The 24,865-nt window shown below is 47.5% G+C and overlaps 1 protein-coding gene across 2 annotated transcripts in view; it reads left to right on the forward strand.

Annotated features, from left to right (window-relative positions):
• SWAP70 (switching B cell complex subunit SWAP70) overlaps positions 1–24,357 on the forward strand; it is a gene marked incomplete at both ends in the record, with an annotated part of 72,699 nt that extends 48,342 nt beyond the window's left edge. For both annotated transcript variants that reach the window (XM_080700782.1, XM_080700783.1), the window contains 9 exons: positions 2,305–2,532; positions 3,925–4,071; positions 5,488–5,596; positions 7,577–7,758; positions 11,367–11,474; positions 13,126–13,292; positions 22,228–22,426; positions 23,416–23,512; positions 24,251–24,357. In XM_080700782.1, coding sequence (XP_080556908.1) covers positions 2,305–2,532; positions 3,925–4,071; positions 5,488–5,596; positions 7,577–7,758; positions 11,367–11,474; positions 13,126–13,292; positions 22,228–22,426; positions 23,416–23,512; positions 24,251–24,357 — 1,344 coding nt within the window. The remainder of the gene's footprint in view (positions 1–2,304; positions 2,533–3,924; positions 4,072–5,487; positions 5,597–7,576; positions 7,759–11,366; positions 11,475–13,125; positions 13,293–22,227; positions 22,427–23,415; positions 23,513–24,250) is intronic.
• Between the last annotated feature and the right edge of the window lie 508 nt (positions 24,358–24,865).

Here is a 24,865-nt window from a genome sequence, read left to right on the forward strand (position 1 = left end):
AAAGCCAGCAGGAAACACATCTAAACTAGTTGTGCGGCACGGCCTCCGGGGTGCTGAGCAGGTAGATGCCCGGTGACAATCTCACAGGGCGAGATGGCCCCTCAGAAAGGCCCAGGATGGACCTGGCGGGCGGCCTTCAGGCCCCAGTGCTCTGCTGACTGGCACTTTGTGAGCCATAAACGTTATGGAAGATCACCTGAGATGGGAGAGGACCCGCAGCTTGGAGTGGGAGGGGCTTCACGCACTGTGACAGGTGGGCGGAGCTTCCTGACCTGTGCTGGGTGGCTGTGGCCATATGCATGCGCTTCCTTTGGCTTTACTACTGAAACTTGTGGTTGGATCTGCACCTCTTTATAATCAGCTTAGCTTAGGCCCTTCTTTCTGTTGCCTTTAGGAGCTTGAACTATACACATTGATGGCTCTGAGTTATTTTACTTTAAGCAATTTTTTTATTTTTGGGGGATGGAACCGAGGGGCACTCTACCTCTGAGCTACACCCCAGCCCTAATTTTGTATTCTTTATTTTGAAACAGGGTCTCACTGAAGTGCAAGGGACCTCACTAAGTAGCTGAGGCTGTCTAAGAACCGTGATCCTCCTGTCTCAGCCTCCTAAATGCTGGAATTACAAGCATGTGCCACCATGCCCAGCTTGAACAATTATTTATCTGTCTTTGAAAATTTTTTTAACTTTCTTTTTTACTCTCTTCAATCTCTTTTGGACTTAAACCTTTTTTCTTTCCCTTTTCTGTTCCTTTCTCTCCCTCCCCCTCACGTGGACTAGGCAAATGTACCAGTGAGTTAATCCTCAGCCCCCCTTAACCATTTCCCTTTTGTCTCTTCCACTGTCTATTCCTGTTATTTCTATTAAGAGGCAAGAAGCTACTTACTGTCTGACAAGCATAATGGTCAGTGATGTGTCTTCAACAAGAGAAGGAAAAGACCAAAGTGCGTAGCGAGTAAATGCCTGAACACCTACCATGGGCTGTTTTGAGGTATTACATAGATTCTCATTATTGGTGTAGTTTCTACATTTCTGAAGGATTTTAAAAAGCAAAGAACACCAGCTAGAGATGAACAAAGCTCACATATTTATTTGTCCTTTACAATAAAAGTTTGCGACCTCTGGTCTGGGTTGTGAGTGGCGAGGGGAGGTGTAACGGAAGACATGAGAGAAAATAGTCTGCTGGGGTGGTTACCTGGCTGCAGCGGCCAGTGAAGGGACAGGGGCAACAATGGAGGGAGGATAGCAAGTAGGAGGCATTAACTAGGCAGATGGAGGGGAGGAACAAACTGAGAACTGTTTGGGGCACAATTTTAACTTTCTTTTGATCGCAACCCATAGGAAGATAAACAATTTATATCATGACCCAGCACGTATAGGCATTACACGCAGTAAGCTGAACTTATCACAAAGAAGTATTTGTCTTTATTGTGATTGGACTTGAATATTTTTCATTCTCTTCCTCCAAACTGCTGGTTTCTACCTACGCACTGAGTTTATTTTTAGTGGACCATAATCCAGGGTGAAAGCTCTTATCTTGGAGAAACCCCGGCAGGATTTTGTCCCTGGTTTGATGTGAAAGGTGGGAACAAAAATCCTGGCATGGTTGAGTGTGTGAATGGTCTCACTCCCACCTGACACCAAGGATAGAGGGGGCGCCGGGCATAGCGATGCACACCTGTAATCCCAGAACTTGGGGGTCTGAGACCGGAAGCATCTCAGGTTCCAGGACAGCCTCAGCAAGTAGTGAGACTCTCATCAACCTAGTGAGACCCTGTTTCAAAACAAAAAAATAAAATAGGGCTGGATGTAGTGTAGGGGTAGAATGCCCCTGGGTTCAATTCAATCCCCAGTACACACACACACACACACACACACACACACACACACAGATAGGGGAGAACCGTTTGCAAGGTGAAAGATGATTCGTTTGTTTTGGGACATGCTGAGTCTGAGAACATGTAGATACTCAGGCTTCCCAGAAGATAAAAGATACCAACATTCCACTTAGTTTAACTGCCTCATTATTTTAACTGCTCCTTTTTGTGTGTGTGTGTGGTACTGGGGGTGGAACCCAGGGGCTTTTCTACCTCTGAGTTACACTTCCAGACCTATTTTATACTTTTGGAAACAGGGTCTCACTAAGTTGCTGAGAGCCTCACTAAGTAGCGGAGGCTGGCTTTGAACCTGTGCGATTCTCCTGTCTCAGCCTCCCAAGCGCGGGGATTACAAGTGTGCGTCACCATTGCCCGGCTTGAAAGGCTTTTTAAAATTAAGAAATAATTAATTTTTTTTTTTTACAGATTGAATACCTGCTTAAGAAGCTCACAGAAGCCATGGGGGGAGGTTGGCAGCAAGAGCAATTTGAACATTATAAAATCAACTTTGATGACAGTAAAGGTGGCCTTTCAGTGTGGGAACTTATCGAGCTAATTGGAAATGGACAGTTCAGCAAAGGCATGGACCGGCAGACAGTGTCTATGGCAATTAACGAAGTCTTTAATGAGCTTATATTAGATGTGTTGAAACAGGTGAGAGTTCTGTAACACTGTATTTTTGCTCATCTTTAGAATTTGACGTGTTTAAAATCTTTCTTTTTTCTTTCGGTATTGGGGATTGAATTTAGGAATGCTTTACCATTGAACTGCAGCACACCCCAGCCCCACCCCCATTTCATGGTACTGGGAATTGAACCCCGGGGCATTCCTCCTCTGTGCTATACTTCTAGCCCTACTTTTTGTTTTACTTTATCTACTTATTTTTTATTTTTATTTTTTGTGGTACTGGGGATGGAACCCAGGGGCATTCTACCTCTGAGCCATACCCACAGTCCTGTTTTATTATTTTGTTTTGAAACAGGATCTCGCTAAGTTGCGTAGGGCCTCACTGAGTTGATGAGGTTGGCTCCGAACCTGAGATCCTCCTGTTTCAGCCTCCCAAGTACTGGGATTACAGGCATGTGCAACCATGCCTGGCTTGGCTTTTTATTTTTATTTTAATGGAATAGAATAGTGTAATGAGCTCTTGTATACTCGTCACCCAGCTCTACTAGCACATGGGTAACCCTACTCCACCTACTTTTGACACTCTCCTGTATGGGTTGCAATTTAATCTCACACATTTCAATAGATATCTCAAAAAGCTAAGGAATTTTTAAAAAATCACTGTTTTAACATCAAGAGTTCTAAGTCTGTACATCACTTTGCAGGGTTGTCTGAAATGTCTGAAATTATATGCAAACTTTCATCTGCTTGTGCCTGCATAAACCTGAGTGGGTACTCATGATCCACGAAGGGCAAGAATCATTGACGTTCATGTGCTCAGGAGCATATACCAAATAACGGAGTGGACACGTCTATTAGGAAAGAAATATTAGCCGGGCATGGTGGTGCACGCTTGTAATTCCCACACTAGGGAGGTGGAGCCGGGAGGATCGCAGGTTCTCAGTCAGCCTCAGCTATAGGCTGGGGGTGTAGCTCAGAGGTAGAATGCCCATGGGTTCAATCCCCATTACTGCAAAAGAAAGAAGAGGGAGAGGGAGAGGGAGGGGGGGGAGAGAGAGAGAGAGAGAGAGGGAGAGAGATATGGAAAGAAAGAAAGAAAGAAAGAAAGAAAAAGAAGGAAAGAAAGAAAATTAAGCCACATCTGTAATACCAGTCAGTACTTGGGAGGCTGAGACTGGAGGATTACAGATTCGAGGTCAGCCTCAGTAAGTAGTGAGACTCAGCAAACCTCATGAGATATGAGACCCTGTTTCAAAAACAAAAGTTAAGAAAGACTGGGGATATGGCTCAGAGGTAGTGTGCCCCTGGGTTCAAAGCCTAGCACCACACACACAAACAAAACAAAAAAAAAAAAAAGAAGAAAGACCAGTTCTTACACATAAAAGAACCAGTATTCACACCAGACTTAATCTTTTGTAGGGTTATATGATGAAAAAAGGCCATAGACGGAAAAACTGGACTGAACGGTGGTTTGTACTAAAACCAAACATTATTTCTTATTATGTGAGTGAGGATCTGAAAGACAAGAAAGGAGAAATTCTCTTGGATGAAAACTGCTGTGTGGAGGTGAGCCCAGTTACTTCTTTGCATGGTTACCTGCTGCTGCCCCCTGCTGCCAAAGAAGGTTCTCATCCAATCCCACCTGAATTTAACTTCCAAAATAATGTAGGCATGCAGTCCCAGTACTTTGTAAACCAAAAATAAAGATAGCTGAAATAATTTTTATAACATGAATGTTTTCTGTCATATACTTATGAGCATAGTGTGGAGATTAAGCCTGATTTGTACATTTAAAGAATCATTTATTGAATAACATGGAGTCGTAAAGAAAAACAAAGCCAAAAAATGTTTAGTAAGACTGTTTAAAATCTAATGTTAAAATATAATGCCAGGTGTGATGGTGCACGCTTATAATTCTAGCATTTGGGAGGCTGAGACAGGAGGATCATGGTTCACAGATAGCCTCAGCTACTTAGTGAGACCATTTCAAAGTAAAGCATGAGAGTAGGGTTGTAGCCGGGCGTGGTGGCTCACGCTTGTAATCCCAGCATTTGGGAGGCTGAGACAGGAGGATCCAGGTTTGAGGACAGCCTCAGCTACTCAGTGAGGCCCTCTGCAACTCAGTGAGACCCTGTTTAAAAAAAAAATTGGTCTGGGAGTGTAGCTCTGAGGTAGAATGCCCCTGGGTTTCATCCCCAGTACTGCCAAAAAAACAAACAAAAAATAGCTAGGGGGTGTAGCTTGGAGGTAGAGTGCCCCTGGGTTCCGTCCCCAGTAACACACACACACACACACACACACACACACACACACACACACACACACACCATGCATATACTAAAAGATCTTTAATGTTTTGAGTACAAATAAGTAAAAGAATATTGAACATTGTATGTGAATATTTTGACTTTCAAGACACTATTTATAGCTACTTCTGTAAAGAAATGAATCTTCTATCTAGTAGATGGATGTGCAGTGATTACAGAGGGTCTGTTTAGATTCAACTAAACAGAGACCCATAAGATTGCCACAGGCCATACCATTCCACCCATCAGGGTTTAGGACAAGAACAACAGGTTGCCAACAACGTCCCAGGTGCCAGGAGAAGAAGCCTCAGTAGGCAGGGCAGGAGCGACTCTGGCCTAGAAGCCTTGTGTGTCATACAGGCAGCACCTCTTGTGACATTTCCACTCGGGTGCCTCCCAGGGCTCCCGCAGGGATGCACTCAGTGCAAGGGTTGTGGTGCCCTCAAGAGCTCAAAGCTCGGCGCCTGGCATTCCTGTAGGTGTTCAGACGTGGTATGCTGATCAGGGTCATTGTTTCCATAAGTAATGCAACCTGGGGGACAGCACTAGTCAGTCGTTTGCATGCATAGGTGTTTTTCATTGACATTGAGTTTCAGTCAGATGTGTATAAAAATAATTAAGGTTGAATTTAAAACTTCACAAAATTGTCAAGAACTAATTGTCCTTTTGGTTTTAGTCTCTGCCTGACAAAGATGGAAAGAAATGCCTTTTCCTAATAAAATGTTTTGATAAGACATTTGAAATCAGCGCTTCAGATAAGAAGAAGAAGCAAGAGTGGATTCAAGGTAAGGCCATTTTGATTTGCCATGATAAAACTGAGAACTCTAGCTGAGTATGGTAGTGCACAGTTACAATCCAAGTACTTAGGAGTTGGACGGGAGATTGCAGGCTTGAGGCCAGGCCCGGCAGCTTTGCAAAATGCTCAGCAACGAGTGAGACCCTGTTTCAAAATATAAAGTAAAATATGGCTAGCGGTGTCGCTCAGAAGTAGAATGCTCCTGGGCTCAATTTCCAGTACACCCCCCAACACAAAAGAGAGAAGACTCTGACTTTATATTTATGAATCTCATGAAAGATACTTATTGGCTGTATTATTTCTACACCTAACATAGTAGATAAAAGAAAAATTAAGATTCAGTCTCAATTTTTCATCAGCTAATTTGCATAAAGAAACTTGCGGGGAAATTTTAAATAGATTTGAGGCTTTTCTGCTGTTACTATTTAAAGACTATGGTATTTCTCCTTTGTAAGGACTAAAAAAGAATGTTTAAGTAACCACTGTGCTGAATTTTGATCTCATGTGAAACAGAAGAGGAATTATACAGTAATTTGGTTTTTTTTTTTTTTTTTTTTTTGGTGGTACTGGGAGTGGAACCCAGGGGCGGCTTTCTACCTCCAGGTGATACTCCCAGACTTATTTTATATTTTATTTGGAACAGGGTCTCACTAAGTTGCTGAGAGCCTCACTAAGTAGCTAAGACTGGCTTTGAACCTGTGCGATCCTCCTGTCTCAGCCTCCTCAGGCTGGGATTACAAGCGTGCGCCACTGTGCCTGACCTATGCAATGGTTTTTGAGTATGCTTGTAATCCCAGCATTTGGGAGGCTGAGACAGGAGGATCTCAGTTCGTGGCCAGCCTCAGCTACTTAGTGAGGCCCTCCTCAACTTGGTGAGACCTTGTTTCAAAATAAAGAATAAAAATTAGGGCTGAGGGTATAGGTCAGAGGTAGAATGCTCCTGTGTTCACTCATCCTCTATACCACAAAAACAAACAAATAAATAGGAGTTGGTGAACCCAGGGGTGAAGCTTAGAGGTAGAACACCCCTGCATAAAATCCCCAGTGCGCACGCATGCATGCTAGGAAAGAAGTCAGGTTTTATATGAAAATTATATAATGCATGTAAATATGCATGTATCTTATATTCCTTCCTTTCCTCCATCCCTCCCTGTGCCAGGGACTGAATCCTGGGCCTCGTGCATGCTAGGCAATGCTCTGTCACGGAGCTATACCCCAGCCCTTGATTTTCAACAGATGGTAGCTAATGTGCTCTGATACCTCAGGAAGGGAGTATCCAGGGAGATGGTTTCATAAGGAACCGGTAAGAGTCACACTAAAGAGAGGTGGCTGCAAATCTGAGACGGGGAGCGTTGACTTTCTGCCTTTACTGTATTTTACTGTCATTTAGCTTTTTTTTTTTTTTTTTTTTTTTTGGTGGTACTGGGGTTCCTGGAAGCCCTTCTACCTCCGGGCTACACTCCCAGACCTATTTTTACATTTTTATTTGGAAACAGGGTCTCCTTAGCCAGCACGCGCGGCTGGCTTCGAACCTGCGCGATCCTCCTGTCTCCGCCTCCCAAGTGCGGGGATTACAAGCGTGCGCCACCACGCCCGGCATCATTTAGCTTTTTGAGAAGGATTCAGAAGGGAGTTGAAAGTGTTGGCAGGAGTTCTAAAATGTGTGCAGTTCGTATTCCTGAATCCAGCGTCTGTGTAAGTCCAGATGTGAAGTTACGGAGTTCTTGGAAGAAGCTTTGAGGATCATACTCTCATCTCATTTTAAGGATCCTGGTCTCAGTTTGAAGCTGGGGCTCCTGGTGCTACAAGAGACCTGGTGCTGGTTCAGGGTCTCATCACTACTCACTGGCGAAAGCAGAATCCGCCTGGGTCTCCTCGCTCTCTGGCTTTTCCCTGCTGTGCCAGTTACATGGTAGACATACGCAGAATGAAGCCTATTTCCCATTTTTGTCTCCTCCTCCTTTCAAAGCCATTCACTCTACCATTCACCTGTTGAAGCTGGGCAGCCCTCCACCGCACAAAGAAGCTCGCCAGCGTCGGAAAGAACTCCGGAAGAAGCTGCTGGCCGAGCAGGAGGAGCTGGAGCGGCAGATGAAGGAGCTGCAGGCTGCCAATGAGAGCAAGCAGCAGGAGCTGGAGACTGTGCGGAAGGTGGGTGTTGGGGCTGGAGGGGCTCTCCGCGCGGGCAGAGGCCACGGCCACGAGGTGGCGCTGCCTTGGGAAGAGGTTTTGGTGAGCTGTGTTCTCAGGAAGGGTATCCGGACCACACGTGAGGCAGCTTCTTGATGACAAAGGTGTACTTATAAAAATAATTCAAAGCTGGGAACGGTGCTGTATGCCTTTAATCCCAGTACTTGGGAGGCTGGAACAGGAGGATTGCAGGTTCAAGGCCAGCCTTAGCAACTTAGCAAGGCTTTCACAACTTAGCAAGACCCTGTTTCAAAATAAAAAGGGTGGGAGGTGTAGCTTAGAAGTAGACTACCCCTGGCATCAATCCCCTAGTACTACCAAAAATAAAAAGAATTAGGCTGGGCGTGGTGGCTCATGCTTGTAATCCTGGCATTTGGGAGGCTGAGACTGGAGGATCAAGGTTCGCAGACAGCCTCAGTTACATAGTAAGGCCCTTTGCAATTCAGTGGGACCCTGTTTCAAAATAAAGAATGCAAAATAGGGCTGGGGATGTAGCTCAGAGGTAGAGTGCCCCTGGGTTCCACCCCCAGTACTGCAATAAATAAATAGAATAACGTGCACATTTTAATTTTTCCAGAGAAAGTTGGTAAATTTCATCTCACCCCTTGAGAATTTCAAGGCAGTTTTATTTGACTGGGACAAGGTCTGTTGATTTTTAGAATTTCCCCCTAAGCATTCATGAGTGTCTTAGCAGAGCCTTGGTGTAGAGATATGAGGTGTTTTGTTTTTTTTTTAACTAAGGGAAGTCAAGGTTATGGTAAGCTTCTCCTCCCATCTCAAAGCTATGAGATCAAGTACCATAAAGAGTAAGAGAGTTGGTGCTCACTGGGAAACATCATTCCCTGGTTCTGGGCGGCAGTGAGCCTCCCGGCATGTGGCTGTGGCCTTTCTTTGGGCACTGCAGGGCCGAGCCTGTCTGCCATGGATCAACAAGCACCTCTCAGCAGAAGCTTGCAGGACCCTTCGTGTCCTGCACAGCACCCTTGCCTGCGATGTGTGGGTGGCTCCTGGTCTAACGCCTACCCTAAAGCCCTCTGTCATTCACCTCTGTCCCTCATGGGGTTCTCCCCGTGCAGCCCACAGAAATGCCACGCTGGCTGAACTTTTGAGTAGACACACACACACTTTTTAAAAATACTTTGGCCGGGCGTGGTGGCGCACGTTTGTAATCCCCACGCTTGGGAGGTGGAGACAGGAGATCACACAGGTTCGAAGCCAGCCGCGTTGGCTTAAGAGACCCTGTTTCCAAATTAAAAAAAAAAAGAAAAAAAAGGTCTGGGAGTGTAGCCTGGAAGAAGAAGGGTTTCCAGGAACCCCGGTACCACCAAAAAAAAAAAAAACAACTTTGATAATCTTAGGTATCACGTGGGCCTACAATCTTAGAAACTGCTGTTACTACCCAGCTCTAGGACTTTCCCAAAGCAGCTCCTTGGTTGCTCTTCTCCCCAGATCACCCTTGGGTCTTGCCTCTTTCTGTTACAACAGTTTTCTTGAAAAACTCCCTTGTTGAGGACAGGCTGAGCACCTGCAGTATGTGTTCACAGTTTCTTCCCTTCTATGCACACATCAGAAATGACTGTTAAGGGTGGGAAGCTAGGGCTTAGTGTTTCTTTTTGTAATTTGTTGAAAATATGAAATAGGCCGGGAGTGGTGGCACACACCTGTAATCCTAGTACGTGGGAGCGTGAGACAGGAGGAATTGCTGGTTCAAGACCAGCCTTAGCAATTTAGCAAGACTCTTAGCAACTTAGTGAGACCCTGTTTCAAAAATAAGAAATAAGCCTGGTGTGGTGACTCACACTTGTAGACTCAGTACTTGGGAGGTTAAGATATGAGGATTATAGGTTTACAGCCGGCCTCAGCAACTTAGTGAAGCCCTGTTTCAAATAAAAAAAATATAGGACTGGGCGTGTAGCTTGGAGGGAGAATGTCCCTACGATGGATGGACACACACACACACACACACACACACACACACACACACACACACACTGAAATAGGCTTTTCCTGAAGAAGAAAACATAAAATATGTATACAAGTAATCATTCAGTTTATATCAGTGAAACTACTACCCAGATTAAGATAGACTATTGACAGTATTTTAGAAGCTCATTTTTCCTCTTTTCCATTTTAAAAGGTTTATGAACAGTAAGATTTACAATCTATATTGCTTTATGATTTTTTTACATATGCCTAGATTCTTGTAACAATCATGGACCGAGTATAGAGCAATTTAAATACTCAAAAGAATTCCCTTATGCTTCTCCTTCATATTTGGACCTTCCCTTCTCCTCTGAACCCTGGAAACCACAGGTCTATTCTCTGTTCTTAAAAAAGTACAGGCTGACCTCACTGTTCTGCATCTGGTTTCACTGAATATGTTTCTGAGATCTTTTTATATCAGTGTAAAGAAAGCTTCCATATTCTTTTCATGGCTGTATAATACTGTATGGGACTGTCAGTAACTTATTTAGCTCACCCCCACATTGGTACATGTGGAGGTTGTTTTACTTTCTCTGTGTGTGAGATACTGGGGATTGAGCCCAGGGGCATTCTATCTCTGAACTACAACCCCAGCCCAATTTTAGTTTTTATTTTGAAACATGGTCTCTCTGAGTTGTTGAGGCTGGACTGGAACCTGCCATCCTCCTGTCTCAGTCTCCCAAGTATTGGGATTACAGGTGTGCTCTACCATGCCAGCTTCTGTTTGGTTCTTTTTATATTTTGTTTCTCTGTTGCTGTTCTCTATTTGATGGGATATCATCCTGCTGTCCATTACTCCCGTGAGCATGTTTTCCGTTAGTTCTTTAAACATATTTATAATGACTGCTTTGAAGTCTTGTGATAAATGTACTATCTGGGCCTCTTTTAAGGCAATTTCTGTTGCCTGTTTTCTTTTTATTTTTCCCCCATGTATGGGTTACACTTCCCTGGGTTTTTGTTTGTTTGTTTTTGCATGTCTCATCTTTTATTAAAAACTGGATGTTTTAGAAAACATTGTGGCAACTCTGGGTACTGGTTCTTCCCCCTCCCTCGGCTTGTTGTTTGCGCATTTATTTGTTTCTGAGCTGGACTCTGTCCTGACAGTGTGATGCCTCTGATTGTTTCCTCAGGGGCAGAACCTTGGGATGACCCTCATTTTAGCAGGGTTCTCTCTCTGGATGTCCGTCCGTCCTTCCTTCCTTCCTTCCTTCCTTCCTTCCTTCCTTCCTTCCTTTCCTATGGAGCCCAGGAGCATTCTTCTTCCAAGCTATACTTCCAGCCTGATTTTTAAAGTTTTTATTTTGAACCAAGGTCTTGCTAGGTTGATGAGAGTCTCACTGTTTTCTTTGAACCTGCAATCCTCCTGTCTCAGCCTCCCACGTACTGGGATTACAGGCATGCACCACCATGCCTAGCTGACCCCAGCCCCTTTTGTTTTTTGAATTGGAAACAGGGTCCTGGTAGGAAGTTGAGAACCGAGGCCGGCCTGGGTGTTGGTATTTGGCTTCTCTCGTATGTTACATAGTTTGTTCTCTCTCTTCCATGTGAACAATCTGGCTTTTCTGGGGATGGTTTTGATTGGGTAGAAACTGGAGGAGGCAGCCTCTCGCGCAGCAGAAGAGGAAAAGAAGCGCCTGCAGACCCAGGTGGAGCTGCAGGCCAGGTTCAGCACAGAGCTGGAGCGTGAGAAGCTGGTGAGGCCCCGTGGCGGGAGAGCCCGTGGCGGGTGGGGGGGGCCTGGGAGGCGGGAGGGAGCCCATCCCAGCCTGTGGCTCTGCTGCTGACTTGCAGTGGCTGCTGGGAAGTTCTGTGCCCATTCATTATCCCTTTATTGAGCACCTTCTATGCACCAGGCCCTGTGCCAAAGATGCAAAGGTGAAAGATAGGAACTTTGTTTTTAAGACCCGTAAGCAGAAATTTATGGAATGGAATGATAAATGGTTGGTTAGGGTGACTGTATGTCCTGATTTGCCTGGGCTAGTCCTTGTCATCTTGGTATCATTATTAATAATATCCCTTTTCATTCTCGGAAGAGTTTTGGTTTGGGAAAAAAAGTCATTAAGTAAAGTAAGCATAGGTCCCATGACATTTCTCCTCTGTAATGAGGAGAGTGGGGTGTGAAATCGAGAGAACCTCTGGGTTTTGCTTTACTGATCTTAGAAGCTCTCGTTGATCCTGGAGGCTCACTGGCTGGCTGAGGGGAAATGGGTCTTCTCCCACTGAGCGAACTTGGGGACGGCACGGAGCCCCGAGCCTAACTGTGCTCAGGTGCCATGGTCCTACCTGTGGTTGCTTGGAGTTCACAGAATGTGTGTGTGTGTGTGTGTGTGTGTGTGTGTGTGTGTGTGTGTGTACGCACATGCAGAGGGAAGCACACAGCCAGGTGAGTGTGATACGGGCAGTGCTGCGTGTGTGTGTGTGTGTGTGTGTGTGTGTGTGTGTGTGTGTGTACGCACATGCAGAGGGAAGCACACAGCCAGGTGAGTGTGATACGGGCAGTGCTGCGTGTGTGTGTGTGTGTGTGTGTGTGTGTGTGTGTGTGTGTGTACGCACATGCAGAGGGAAGCACACAGCCAGGCGTGTGTGATATGGGCGGCGCTGCACTTGGGCTGGTGCCTGCTGTCCTCCCTTTTCCCTTCTGAGTTCCGCAGTTACTCTAGGTTCAGGGGTTGTGTGATCTCTTGGGGCTTTCATGAGGACAAAGGCTAGTGACAATCCCTTGTTAACTTCAGAGACATGCTAATGTGTATAATATGTTTAGGATGTGCTTGTCTTTTAATCTGTAAGGCAAGTATCAGGACCCTTTAATGCAGGAGGGGGAAACCATACACTTACTACAACTGGTAAGGCACTGACTTACCTGCGTGAGTGCCCTCGGGGCTGCAGGTGCCAGGGAAGGGAGAGGTGGCAGAAGCGGCAAGCGCCCAGTGTCTTCTGCAGGCAGCCTGCCCTTCCCCTTGAGTTTGAATGGTTGGGCTGCTCTGAATGGCAATGGTTCATTCATTCCTTTCAGAAAAGACTGTTGGTAGAGAGGCTGTGGCTTTAAGATGGGAAGGAATTTAATGAGAAATTATGCAGGAAACACTTTTTTCTTGACTTGAATCAAAATGTGGAGTGGAAAGGATGGAAAATACACAGAGCAGGAGCACAGAGTTTGGGGTTGTTCCCTCGGACTCATCTACCGCTGGCAGTGGGGGTGTGTCCTCTTTCCTCTGTCTCTAATTCAAGGGTTGGAGGACCAACCTGATGGGTGGAGGCCATGGGCTGCAGGCGACCCTCAGGGCCGAGGAGTGGTGGAGAAGTCACCTGCGATTAGACATGACAGTGACCTTTTTATACCCTCAGATCAGACAGCAGATGGAGGAGCAGGTAGCCCAGAAGTCCTCGGAGCTGGAGCAGTATCTGCAGCGAGTGAGGGAGCTGGAAGACATGTACCTCAAGCTGCAGGAGGCTCTGGAGGATGAGCGGCAGGCCCGGCAGGATGAAGAGATGGTGCGGAAGCTGCAGGCCAGGTGCACACTTTGCACATTCTGCCCAACTGTGCCTTGCTTGGGCTAATGGTTCGGGGGGAGTCTCAGCCCTGCAGTGACTGAGTTGCCATGGCGTGTCATCCAGGCTGGAGAGGCCCTGCACACCTGGCCAGCTAGGGTATTTTTCTTTATCCTGGGGCACTGGAAAACCCTTGTTTGGGAGCTGAAGAAGGGCCTTGTGTCTATTTTAGAGCAGTCTGGTGGGCATGTTTGGTACTGTGCCCTGAATATAGAGCCCCAAACTTATTTGACTTACTGCCTCCTTTTCAGAAAAAAAATTTCTCAGTGCCCCTCCGAAATCTGCCTTCTTTAATGGAATATATAGAAAGGTACAGCAACAAGTTTACATTTTTATGTATCTGTATGTTATTCCAGCAACCCCTTCTTCCAGCAGGGGATGAAACTACCCTCTTTGGGAACCTATATACTAAAATGTGCACGGACCCAGATCAGCTCGGTGAGAAGCTGGCTTCTTCAGGGTGCAGATCAGAGAAGGCCCTGGGTGTGGGGACAGAACCAGGCCCAGGCCAGAGTTGCAGCCACAGCATTGTGCAGGAGGATAGGGAGGATACGCGCAGTTTCTGTTTGGTCATACAGGATTGGCACCGTTCCTTCAATAAGTACTACTTGGCAGTGGACTTTAAGTTTTTGAAACAAGCCTTTCTTTTCCTCAGAGTTTTTAAAGTGAGATGTGCTGGGCGTGGTGGCGCACGCTTGTAATCCCCGTGCTTGGGAGGCTGAGACAGGAGGATCGCACAGGTTCGAATCCAGTCTCGGCTGGCTTGAGAGACCCTGTTTCCAAATAAAATATAAAATAGGTCTGGGAGTGTAGCCCGGAGGTAGAAGGCCCCTGGGTTCCATCCCCAGTACCACCAAAACAAAAAACAGAAACAAAAAAACCCAGAAAATAAAGTGAGATGCACAATTTTTTTTTTTTCTGATACTAGGCGTTGAAGCCAGAGGCATTCTACCTCCTATCTACACCCCCAGACCTATTTTATTTTTATTTTGAAACAGGATCTCACGACTGAGAGTCACTGTTGTTGAGGCTGTCCTTGGATCTGGGATCCTCCTCTCACCACGCCTGGCTGAGATGTACAGTTTGTAATAGTTGTGTTCTCAGATGAGAATTCTCAGTTTTTGGCCTTCATAGAAGCAGGGAGGACAAAGTAAAATGGAGAGCCCAAGGGAGGGCCCAAGGGAGGGCCCGCCCCCCCCCCCCGCGCCCCTCCCTGCCCCCAGTGTTAGCCATGCATTCTTGATGTGGTGTCCTGGCACCCCTAAAAACCTCACTCTAGGAGCCGTGCCTGGCAAGAGCAGGTATAACTAGGGTTGATGGCAACTCCCCATTCAAAAGCAGGTGGGAAACCGGGCGTGGTGGCTCATGCTTGTAATCCTAGCATTCGGGAGGCTGAGACCAGAGGATCGCAATTCGCGGACAGCCTCTTCTACTTAGTGAGGCCCTCTGCAACTCAGTGAGACCCTGTTTCAAAATAAAGAATAAAAAATAGGGCAGGGGGTGTAGCTCAGAGGTAGAATGCCCCTGGGTTCCATCCCCATGTGGAGCAAGAAAAGACATTTGTTTATTCTTTAGGAAGGAAGAGTGGAAAAGTGGTCTCCTATAGGTATGGGTACTTCAAAAATAGAGTTGACTTTGGAAATTCAAATTTTGTTCAGGAAAAAGTTTAGATTCTAAATTAAAAGTAGTCCTTGTCTTATTTCCTGGCTCTTAGAGGTCCCGTGGGCGTGTATTTCTCCACCGTGGTGTTAGCCAGACTCTCAGAACCTTTTCTGGTCTGTTGTTGTTGGTGAGCAGGACCCACTGCACTGGAAGATGCAAGTCCCTTTGGACGTCCCAGGGCTGGCGTGCCAAGGGAACTGGACTCCATAATTTGTGCTGTGCAGGGCTTTTGTAGATTCTCCTCACACTCAGATTCCACAGGTGGAGTATGCAGTATTAGGACTGCAGTTTCAAGGGAAACAGACTATGACACAGCAGATATATTAGCTCGTAGACGGAGTCAGAGAACTCTGGAAATCGACTAAAGTATCACTGATTTCATGTTTATAGAATAAGTGGTTTCTTACTTGTATTGGGGATTGAATGATGCTTTGAATAAGGGATAATTTTAGAATCAGAATGACTTACAGAGATTTTTAAAAACATACAAAAAGTCTCTCACAGTGGTACAGGCCTATTCTCCCAGTATTTGGGAGGCTGAGACAGGAGAATCACAGGTTTGAGGCCAGCCTGGGCAACTTAGTGAGATCCTATCTCAAAATAAAGTAAAAACGACTGAAAATGGTAGCTCAGTGGCGAGGCACCCCTGGGTTCAATTCCCAATACCACAAAATAGAGAGAGAGAGAAAGCACGGATGAATATGTGGGCCTTTCCCCAGATGTACAGAATCAAAGTATCTGTGATAGGAGCCAGGCATAAATAGTGTTACTTAAAAAACTCTGGCTAAGCTGGGCGTGGTGGCGCACACTTGTAATCCCCGCGCTTGGGAGGCGGAGACAGGAGGATCACACTGGTTCGAAGCCAGCGTCGCTGGCTTGAGAGACCCTGTTTCCAAATAAAATATAAAATAGGTCTGGGAGTGTAGCCTGGAAGTAGAAGGGTTTCATCCCTAGTTGTCGGGCGCAGTGACGACTCTTACACGATCTTCCTCAAGCAGTTTTATTACCCCAGGTTCTTGTACAGTTCCCGTAAATCTTCTCCCGTCGATCCCTCCCCCCAGAAATCTTCCCCTTATATAGAGCCCAACAGCCAATCAGCAGACTGTTCACGTGCACAACTCATGGCAACAGCCAGTCCATTGGCTGTTGCCCTATGGCATGCGGTGTTCCCGTGTATCTCATGCTCTTGTCGTCACTTCCTGAAAGCTGTTTACCACCTAAGTGCTCTGGGGAAATTCCGCTCAGCGCCATCTTAGCTCTCGGACTTACTGGCTGATGGGCGGGGCCCGTCACAGTTCCCCCTTTTTTGTTTTTTTCAGACAGGAGAGGACAGAGGACTCAACCCCTGTATGTTTGGAAGGGGCTTCTAGGCCCGCCACCTTTTGCCAGGGACAGGACAGAATCAGTGGCAACCCGTATGCAGTTGAGCATGCCCTCCTCGGGATGCACCCTCCCGGGGTCCCGAGTGCAGTCCTAGCTGGCATCCTGTCATTAAGACTTTCCCATCGCCGCAAGCCATATTTGAGGGGATTGTCCCAACTCCATGGCTGCAAATGCCTGAGCTATGAGCACTTGATCTGTAGCGCGCTGACGGATTAGTTTTCTAAGACAGTAGAGACATAAGATACACAGTAAGACCAGACAGAGACCAAGAGCACCCAGTCCAGCCCACTCTTTTAAATGACGAGCTGCTTGTTGGATCCAGGACATCAAGGTGCGGGCCATCACCGGGTCAACTCGAGTAGTATTGGTTTTGATGATTTCCAACCGCAACTGTTTTATCAAATTGTCAAATTTCGATGACCAGTTATCTGTAGGATATGCAGAAAGCTCGCGAGAAAGATTAGCGGCAATAGACGCGTTATCATTAATCATGACAAGGGGAGCTAAATCCGTGCAACTGCCATTTATCCCACAAAGAAGCCACAGATCAAATGGGTTAGAATGAAAGGCCATGGTCGGGCTCTGATAAGTAAAATTATAACCTGCAAAAGTAGAATTTGCTCCTGTGCCAATTTTAGGGGAAAAGGTAAAAGGATTAAGCGGGGAAAAACTTGAGCAGAATGACTCAAAGGCAATGGAAAAGGAAAAGCAGTCAGAAGCCCCCATTGTGGATCAATCCAAGTATTGGCCAGGATTTAAGGTGGCTCTAACTAAATTTTGCCAGTCTCCTGGGGTCATGGCATAGCGATGTAAACTCTCTATTATTGCTATATTGAAAGCAGCTGACGACCCATATGTGCGAACTGACTCTGCGAGATGCTTTAATCAGTTCAACAGCTTTCACTTGTTTAACGTTCCTCTTTTATACCGTCTAAAGCTGCCTGGCCCTCCTGCACAAATTTTCTAAAGCGCCTTTCTTCCAAACAGGCACGAATCAGCCGAAAAAGCGGCCGAGTCCCTCCTGTAACAATACCTTGCTCTTCGGCGCGTTCTACGTCTCTTCCCAATTTATCCCAGCTTGCTAAAGAAAGATTCCCTGATACTGTAAACCATGGCGCTACCCTATCTATTTGCTCGAGAAAATCGAATCAGGACCAGCCCGATTCTCTAACTTGCTTACACTAAAAAATATCCTCCTTAATGGAGCCCCCTTTGATCGGGGAAAATATCCTCCTTAATGGAGCCCCCTTTGATCGGGGAAATAACTTGCTTACACTAAAAAATATCCTCCTTAATGGAGCCCCCTTTGATCGGGGAAAATATCCTCCTTAATGGAGCCCCCTTTGATCGGGGAAATAACTTGCTTACACTAAAAAATATCCTCCTTAATGGAGCCCCCTTTGATCGGGGAAAATAACCCTCCGTAAACGGAGCCTCCTCCTCCCTTTTCGGAGTCAAAGGAGTACTTACCAGCCAGCTGCCCTCCTTAATGGAGCCCCCTTTGATCGGGGAAAATAACCCTCCGTAAACGGAGCCTCCTCCTCCCTTTTCGGAGTCAAAGGAGTACTTACCAGCCAGCTGCCCTGGACTGCCGAGGTTCTGATCAAAGCGAAGGTCCCCGTACGGGCCACCACTTGTCGGGCGCAGTGACGACTCTTACACGATCTTCCTCAAGCAGTTTTATTACCCCAGGTTCTTGTACAGTTCCCGTAAATCTTCCCGTAAATCTTCTCCCGTCGATCCCTCCCCCCAGAAATCTTCCCCTTATATAGAGCCCAACAGCCAATCAGCAGACTGTTCACGTGCACAACTCATGGCAACAGCCAGTCCATTGGCTGTTGCCCTATGGCATGCGGTGTATCTCATGCTCTTGTCGTCACTTCCTGAAAGCTGTTTACCACCTAAGTGCTCTGGGGAAATTCCGCTCAGCGCCATCTTAGCTCTCGGACTTACTGGCTGATGGGCGGGGCCCGTCACACCTAGTACCACCCAAAAACAAACAAACAACTCTGGCTAATTTTTTTTGTATACTCAAAGTCAAGCCAAAAGCAAAGTTGTTTCAACCTTTTAAAAGCAAATATAACTACCATCTATAGATGCGTAGCAGTAAGTTGAAAGTACAGCACAAAAATTTGTTTTTCCTTGGTATACAAAGGACATTTTATGATTATAATTATTTTGCTCTTCTGTTATTTTTCTTCTTAGTTTGTGCAACTTGGAATGGACACATTTGCCCCATCTAGTGGTCATTGTAGAGAGGCGAGTCCTCTCCCTGAAGTCCTGCAGGCTGGGCTGGTTTAGTTTGTCAGGTTGGCACAGGGGGCTCGCTCCCGGCTCCTCAGGATTAGCCTGGTGAGGAGAACCAAGGGTTGTCAACATGGAGTCGCGATGGAAACACTGGCACTTTGAAAGAACACACCCTAAACAGGTACACGTAATGGGCTTGAGGGCTGCCCTGCCACGCAGCAGCAAGTTGTTCTTGGAGCATTGAGCACCTCCATGTTCTGCTATGCAGGGACCTTTCTCTGTTGCTCTCGTACGTTCCTCCAGGGACAGCCTTTATAGTAAATTGAGTTGTTCAAATACAAGAAATTTAAGCCAGACGTGGTAGCACACGCTTGTAATCTTAGCATTTGGGAGGCTGAGACAGGAGGATCGCAGGTTTGCGGCCAGCCTCAGCTACTTTGTGAGGCCCTCTGCAATTTAGTGAGACCTTGTTTCAAAATAAAGAATAAAAATATAGGGCTGGGGGTGTAGCTCGGAGGTAGAATGCCTGTGGGTTTCATCTCTAATACCACCAAGGGGGAAAAATAAAAGGCTTGAATCACCTGGATCTTAGAATTTTTGTTTCCATTAAAATTAAGCTTAGTGAGCTGGGTGTGGTGGCACACACTTGTAATCCCAGCTTCTGGGAGGCTGAGACAAGAGGATCCAGGTTTGGGAACCCAGGGGCATTCGACCTCCAATATACACCCCCTGCCCTATTTTTTATTCTTAATTTTGAAATTGCATCTGCTGAGTTGCAGAGGACCTCACTAAGTAGCTGAGGCTGTCCGCGAACCGCGATCCTCCGGTCTCAGCCTCCCGAATGCTGGGATTACAAGCGTGCGCCACCACGCCTGACACTTTCTATGTATTTGAAAGCAGTTGGAACCTGGGTTCCGGAGTGCCGTGTGGCAACTTTGAGTTCCTGCTGTGTAACTTTAGAGAAGTATGCCACTACTCCGAGCCTTCAGTTTCTTATCTGTAAGTCAAGGCGGTGGGCAGCTCTGTGGGTCGTGGAGATGAAACGAGACGCGCGTGCCTGATCTTCTGCATCACGTCTGGCACTTGGTAGTCACGCGGTGTAGTGTTTTCTGTGCCTTTATCTGATTTGCAGATGGGGAAGATATAGCTTGTATAGAGTTTCAACATAAGTATTCAAAAAGATGTTGACCAGATAGAAGAAAAGTTTTAGACCAAAAAGATAGTCTAAGATTTCAAAAGAACAAGTACAGGGTCCAGGAGACTTGGCTTGACAGCCGCTCATTTGAGGAGATGCAGGGTCTCCCTTCCCTGTGATGTGGTGGCCAGAAATCTCATCCACTCTCAGGCAGTGTTCATGAGCCCGAGTGTCCAGAGCGGGAGAAGTAATAGTCCCCCCGAAATCACACGAGCTGTTGTGGCCTCACCGCTGCTGCACGGTGGGCACAGAAGTACCGTGCATGCACGATCACACTGCGTCTGTCAGCAAAGCCCTGACGGTAGATCTCGTTTCTGTTCATGTATTTTGAGATGGGATCTTGCTGTGTTGCTCAGGTTGGTCTTAAGTGTCTGGCTTAAGTGAGCCTCTTGCCTCAACCTCCCAAGTAGTTAGGACTAAAAGTGCTCATCCCCCCATCCCAGCACTAACATCTTTTAGTCAAGGGCTTGTTCAAAAACCACAGAAACTGACTTGGATTCTGTAAAGCGATAAAATAAATCATTAGGAAGCTCTTAAACCGTTCACTAATTCCACAGGAAGGCAGGTGGCCACTTGCAGGGACCAGGGAGGATGAGCAGCCAGACTACAGCCCAACCAGGCCGTGGGAAGAGCCCTGGTGGCAGGATGCCACCAGCGTTAGAACTGGCTGAGAGCAGCACCATCGCCCTGGCTGCCACCGGATGCCGGCATTGCTGCCACCAGCAAAGCAAATCTCCACTGTCTTTGGTCTTGGTAGCAGTTGCTTCTGAGCCAGAGTTCCAGGAAGGGCATCTAGTTAGCAAGATCAGCCCTACCCTGGGTGCCAGAGGCAGAACAGCAGGTGTCTGGCCTGTGGCATCTCTAGTGGGAGATGGCTTCTACCTCCCAGCAAGACTCTGCTGTGGCAGATTCCCCCCGACACGTGACGGGGCCAGGTGCTGTGCAGTATACCGTCTGCAAATGTGCATCTCCCCCCACGCTTCACCCGCTTCCTCTCTTGTCCACTGTTGAGTCCCCGGTGCCTGGAATAGCAGATAGGAGGCTGGTAATAAATACATGTTGGATGAGGAAATCGGCTCCACACTGGTCAGACCGCACCTGCAGCGCTGAATGTGACTGTGGACGTTGTGCCGCCAGGGTCTTTGAAAGAGCTAGGGTGTGTCTAAGGAAGGGCACTGAGAGGAGCCAGGCCCCGGGCTTCAGGGCTGGAGGTGCTGCCTGGAGAAGACATCGTTGGCAGGAAATGAGAGCTGCCTTCCACTTGCTGAAGAGCCGTGAGCAAGAGGGAGCAGACTTGTTCTTTGTAGAGCCAGGGCTACTGGGTCGGCAGCCCACTTGGAGCTTTCCAAGGATTGAGGCTGCCGTGACCTGGCTGATGTGTGCTGTGGGGGTAGCCCTCACCGCGGGCCTGGGAGCGGGGCTGCATGGCCACCCTGAGGGGCTGTGGAGGGGATGCCGACACTGCTGCGGGAAGGGGCTGGGCAGGGAGGACTGTGGGAGGTTAGATAAGGCTGCGCGGCCAGTGCCTCTGTTTTCTTTCAAGATGCGGCAGTAACGGAGTTGCCGTGTGACTCGACACTGTGTCTCCACACTGGATCTGTGTCCTGCCCAGGGCTGGCATCTCACCACACCGTCTGCACTTTGAGTGCAGGTTTCGGCTGTATGGTGGTTTATTTATTTAAACACTTACGCAGCTGGATAATCTCAAGTGGAGAGCCTGTTATTGAAAATAACACTTTGGAGTCAGAAAGACTAGGGTCAGATCCGTTATGACCTGTGCAACGAACCTGCAAACCTCTGGATTTCCTTTTGCTTCGTCTAGCGTGGGGATAATGCCTTCCGGGATTGTTGGGGGATTAGCAATAATGAAGTTAAAGTGCCTGGCATGTAGTAATTGTTCAGTAAATAGTATCTATCATTCTCCTTTGCGTTAGCTCCATTCCCTCAAGTTCTTTGCCATAATTACCAGCTTTTCCTTGGTAATATATCTTTATTTAACTGTTGTGGCAACTGGGCACGTTTCAAAGCGAGGCCTGTCACCTGGCAGGTGGGTGCCCGTGTACAGCAGCAGTCACTTAACCTTCGTGAATGATAATAATATGTAAGTTTATTGTGAAGCTCACTGGGGAAATGCATTTGACTCGTAGCTCAGTTCTTAGCACCTGTTCAACTTCGCCTTGGTGTTTTCTTTTTTCTTTTCAGAAGAGGGTGGAACCGAAAGAGCCAGGAGTAGAGCACCGGGCCGGTCACCAGCTCCGTGACTGGCAGCTTCTCTGGCTCCCACTTTCTTTCCTCTTTGTAAAGCAAGAGGCCGTCTCTGGCCTTGAGTAGGCTCTTGTCTGGAATGCCTCCTCATCTGCAGGGTCAGGCATGGACGGCAGGATGGGACCCAACACTCCTCTGTGTTGCAGGTTATTGGAGGAAGAGTCTTCCAAGAGGGCGGAACTGGAAAAGTGGCACCTAGTGCAGCAGCAGGCCATTCAGACAACCGAGGCGGAGAAGCAGGAGTTGGAGCAGCAGCGCCTGGTGAAGGAGCAGGCCCTGCAGGAGGCCATGGCGCAGCTGGCACAGCTGGAGCTCGAGCGGAAGCAAGCGCTGGAGCAGTACGAGGTGGGCTGTTCTCTGGCAAACTCCAGCATTTGACTCCTTAGAAACACTGTTGAGTAGGGCTGGGGACATAGCGCGGCAGTGGCGCGCTCGCCTAGCATGTATTAGGCCCTGGGTTCAATCCCCGGCCACAAAACAAACAAGCAAACAAATATTGTTGAGTGATAGAATATTTGCCTAGCTGTCAGCACAGAGGTGTAATGAGAATCTTGCTTAGCTGTAGGAAAGAAGACAACGGAAGTGTTTGGGGAGGTGAGGCTTGTACGTCAGAGTCCAGTCAGGAGACAGGGACCACACAGTAATGTGAGCAGTGAAAGTTTAATCCACTAATGAGCAGCCGCCGGCCTCACCTCACAGAATGGGCAGTGTGGGAAGCAGTGCTGCCTCCAGGTGGGGGTTGGGGAGCACTGAGGGGAGCACACCTGCAGGAGTCCTTGCTTTGCCCCGCAGACCTCCCCGGGGGCCACAGGCAGAGTGGTGGCTGAGGTGCTGGGCTGCCGCAACCCCTGGGAAGCTGGCCCTCAGGCACTGGGGTGAGCTGCAGGTGTCCTGAGCGCCCACTGGAGCAAAGCTCTCTCTGCCTCGTGTCCCTTCAGCACCCACTGCTGTTGAAGCTGCAGTGGTGCCCGCTAGCAAGGGAGAATTATTCTGGTAATACAGGCAGGGCGGTGAGGGTGGGTTTGGATCCTGAGGCGGTTGGCTAGAACCGGCACACAGGGTCATGTGTATTCCCGAATGAGGCAAGTTTTAGCATCACATGCCTGGGTTCTGGTCCCAGCTGTACTGTGTCCTCGGGCTTCACCACATTCTTAACCTCTCTGAGCCCCAGAGTCCACTGCTGAACACTGGCGTAATAATAGTTCCTGCTTCTCAGAGTAGCTGTGAGAATTTAATGAGATAACCCACAAGCATGTAGGACCTGACTGATTCTCATTATTTAGTTCTTAAACTCCCTGGGTGTCTGCAAAGTCCAAACTCCACTTTCATTCCAGGGAGTTAAAAAGAAGCTGGAAATGGCGACTAGTAAGACCAAGAGCTGGAAGGACAAAGTGGCCCACCACGAAGGGCTGATTCGACTGATAGAACCAGGTGGGGGAGTCTTTGAAGTAATCATGTATTTGTTTTTTCTTTTCTTTTCCTTTTTTTAGGTACTGGGGATAGAACCCAGAGGCATTCTACCTCTAAGCTACATCCCCAGTCCTTTTATTTTTATTTTGAAACCAGGGCTTGCTAAATTGGTGAGCATCTCACTTGTTGCTGAGGCTGTCCTGGAACCCGAGATCCTCCCATCTCAGCCTCCCAAGTATTGGGATTACAGGCATGTGCCACCACGCCAGCTATATATATGTTTTTAAATTTATGTTTGGTTTATTGTGTATTTGTTGTTGTTGTTGTTGTTTTTTGGGGGGGTGGTACCAGGGTTCCTGGAAGCCCTTCTACCTCCAGGCTACACTCCCAGACCTATTTCTATTTGGAAACAGGGTCTCTTAAGCCAGCGCGGCTGGCTTCGAACCTGCACAATCCCCCGTCTCCGCCTCCCAAGCACGGGGATTACAAGCGTGCGCCACCACGCCCGGCTGCGTATTTGTCTTTTAAAAGCTGTTTTAGCCCAGATGTACAAAAACAAAACTATTGTCCTCCAGTAGATTGGGGCCCAGATGATGATCCTGTTTGTGCAGTTTCTGGGCTTTTGGGTGGTATGACCTTTCTGGATGTTCCTCAGAGAAAAACAACATGGAAACATTAATGTTTTGTCTGTGGGGGAATGATAATATATAATATACACTGAAGAATACGAGCCAGTGTGTAACGCGTGTCTGTCTTTAGGGTCAAAGAGCCCCCAGCTGATCACTAACTGGGGACCGGCAGCTTTCACCCAGGCGGAGCTGGAGGAGAGAGAGAAGAACTGGAAAGAGAAGAAGACCACAGAGTGACAGGGCCGGCAGCGTCCCCTCGCCACGCCTGTGCCCTTGGCCGCAGCTTCGCTCAAGACAGGAGAACTTGGCCTCGCTGCTTCCAGCCCCTCTCCCTTGGCACCTCCCTGCAGATCAGGGCTTCCCCAAACAGAAAACAAAACAAGTCAATGCCGCCAAGGGCTTTCCTTACTCTGAAAACTGCAGCTTCTGAAAATTAGGCGTCGCTCAGCTTCTTGGGTTCTCTTCTGACCGGCACCCGGTGCAGCCTCGCAAGAGTTCTGTGGTCTGCGGGTTGGGGGAGCGGGGTCATAGTCCCTGTGCATCTGACTTGAAAAGAGTATTGAAGAAGGTCCCATATATCATTTGTCTTTGGATAGAGAAGATTTGTGAAATCAAGCCTCCCAATACTAGTTAGAGCTTAGAAGCATCAGTAATTCCGTAGTAATTCAGTGATGCTTAGAGTTGTAAAGGTTCGTGGGGTGACTCGGTTACCACAAAAGGGCCACGTCCAGTCGGTGGTGACGGT

This window comes from Muscardinus avellanarius (genome assembly GCF_963383645.1).
Source record: "Muscardinus avellanarius genome assembly, chromosome: 1".
NCBI classification, from domain to species: domain Eukaryota; kingdom Metazoa; phylum Chordata; class Mammalia; order Rodentia; family Gliridae; genus Muscardinus; species Muscardinus avellanarius.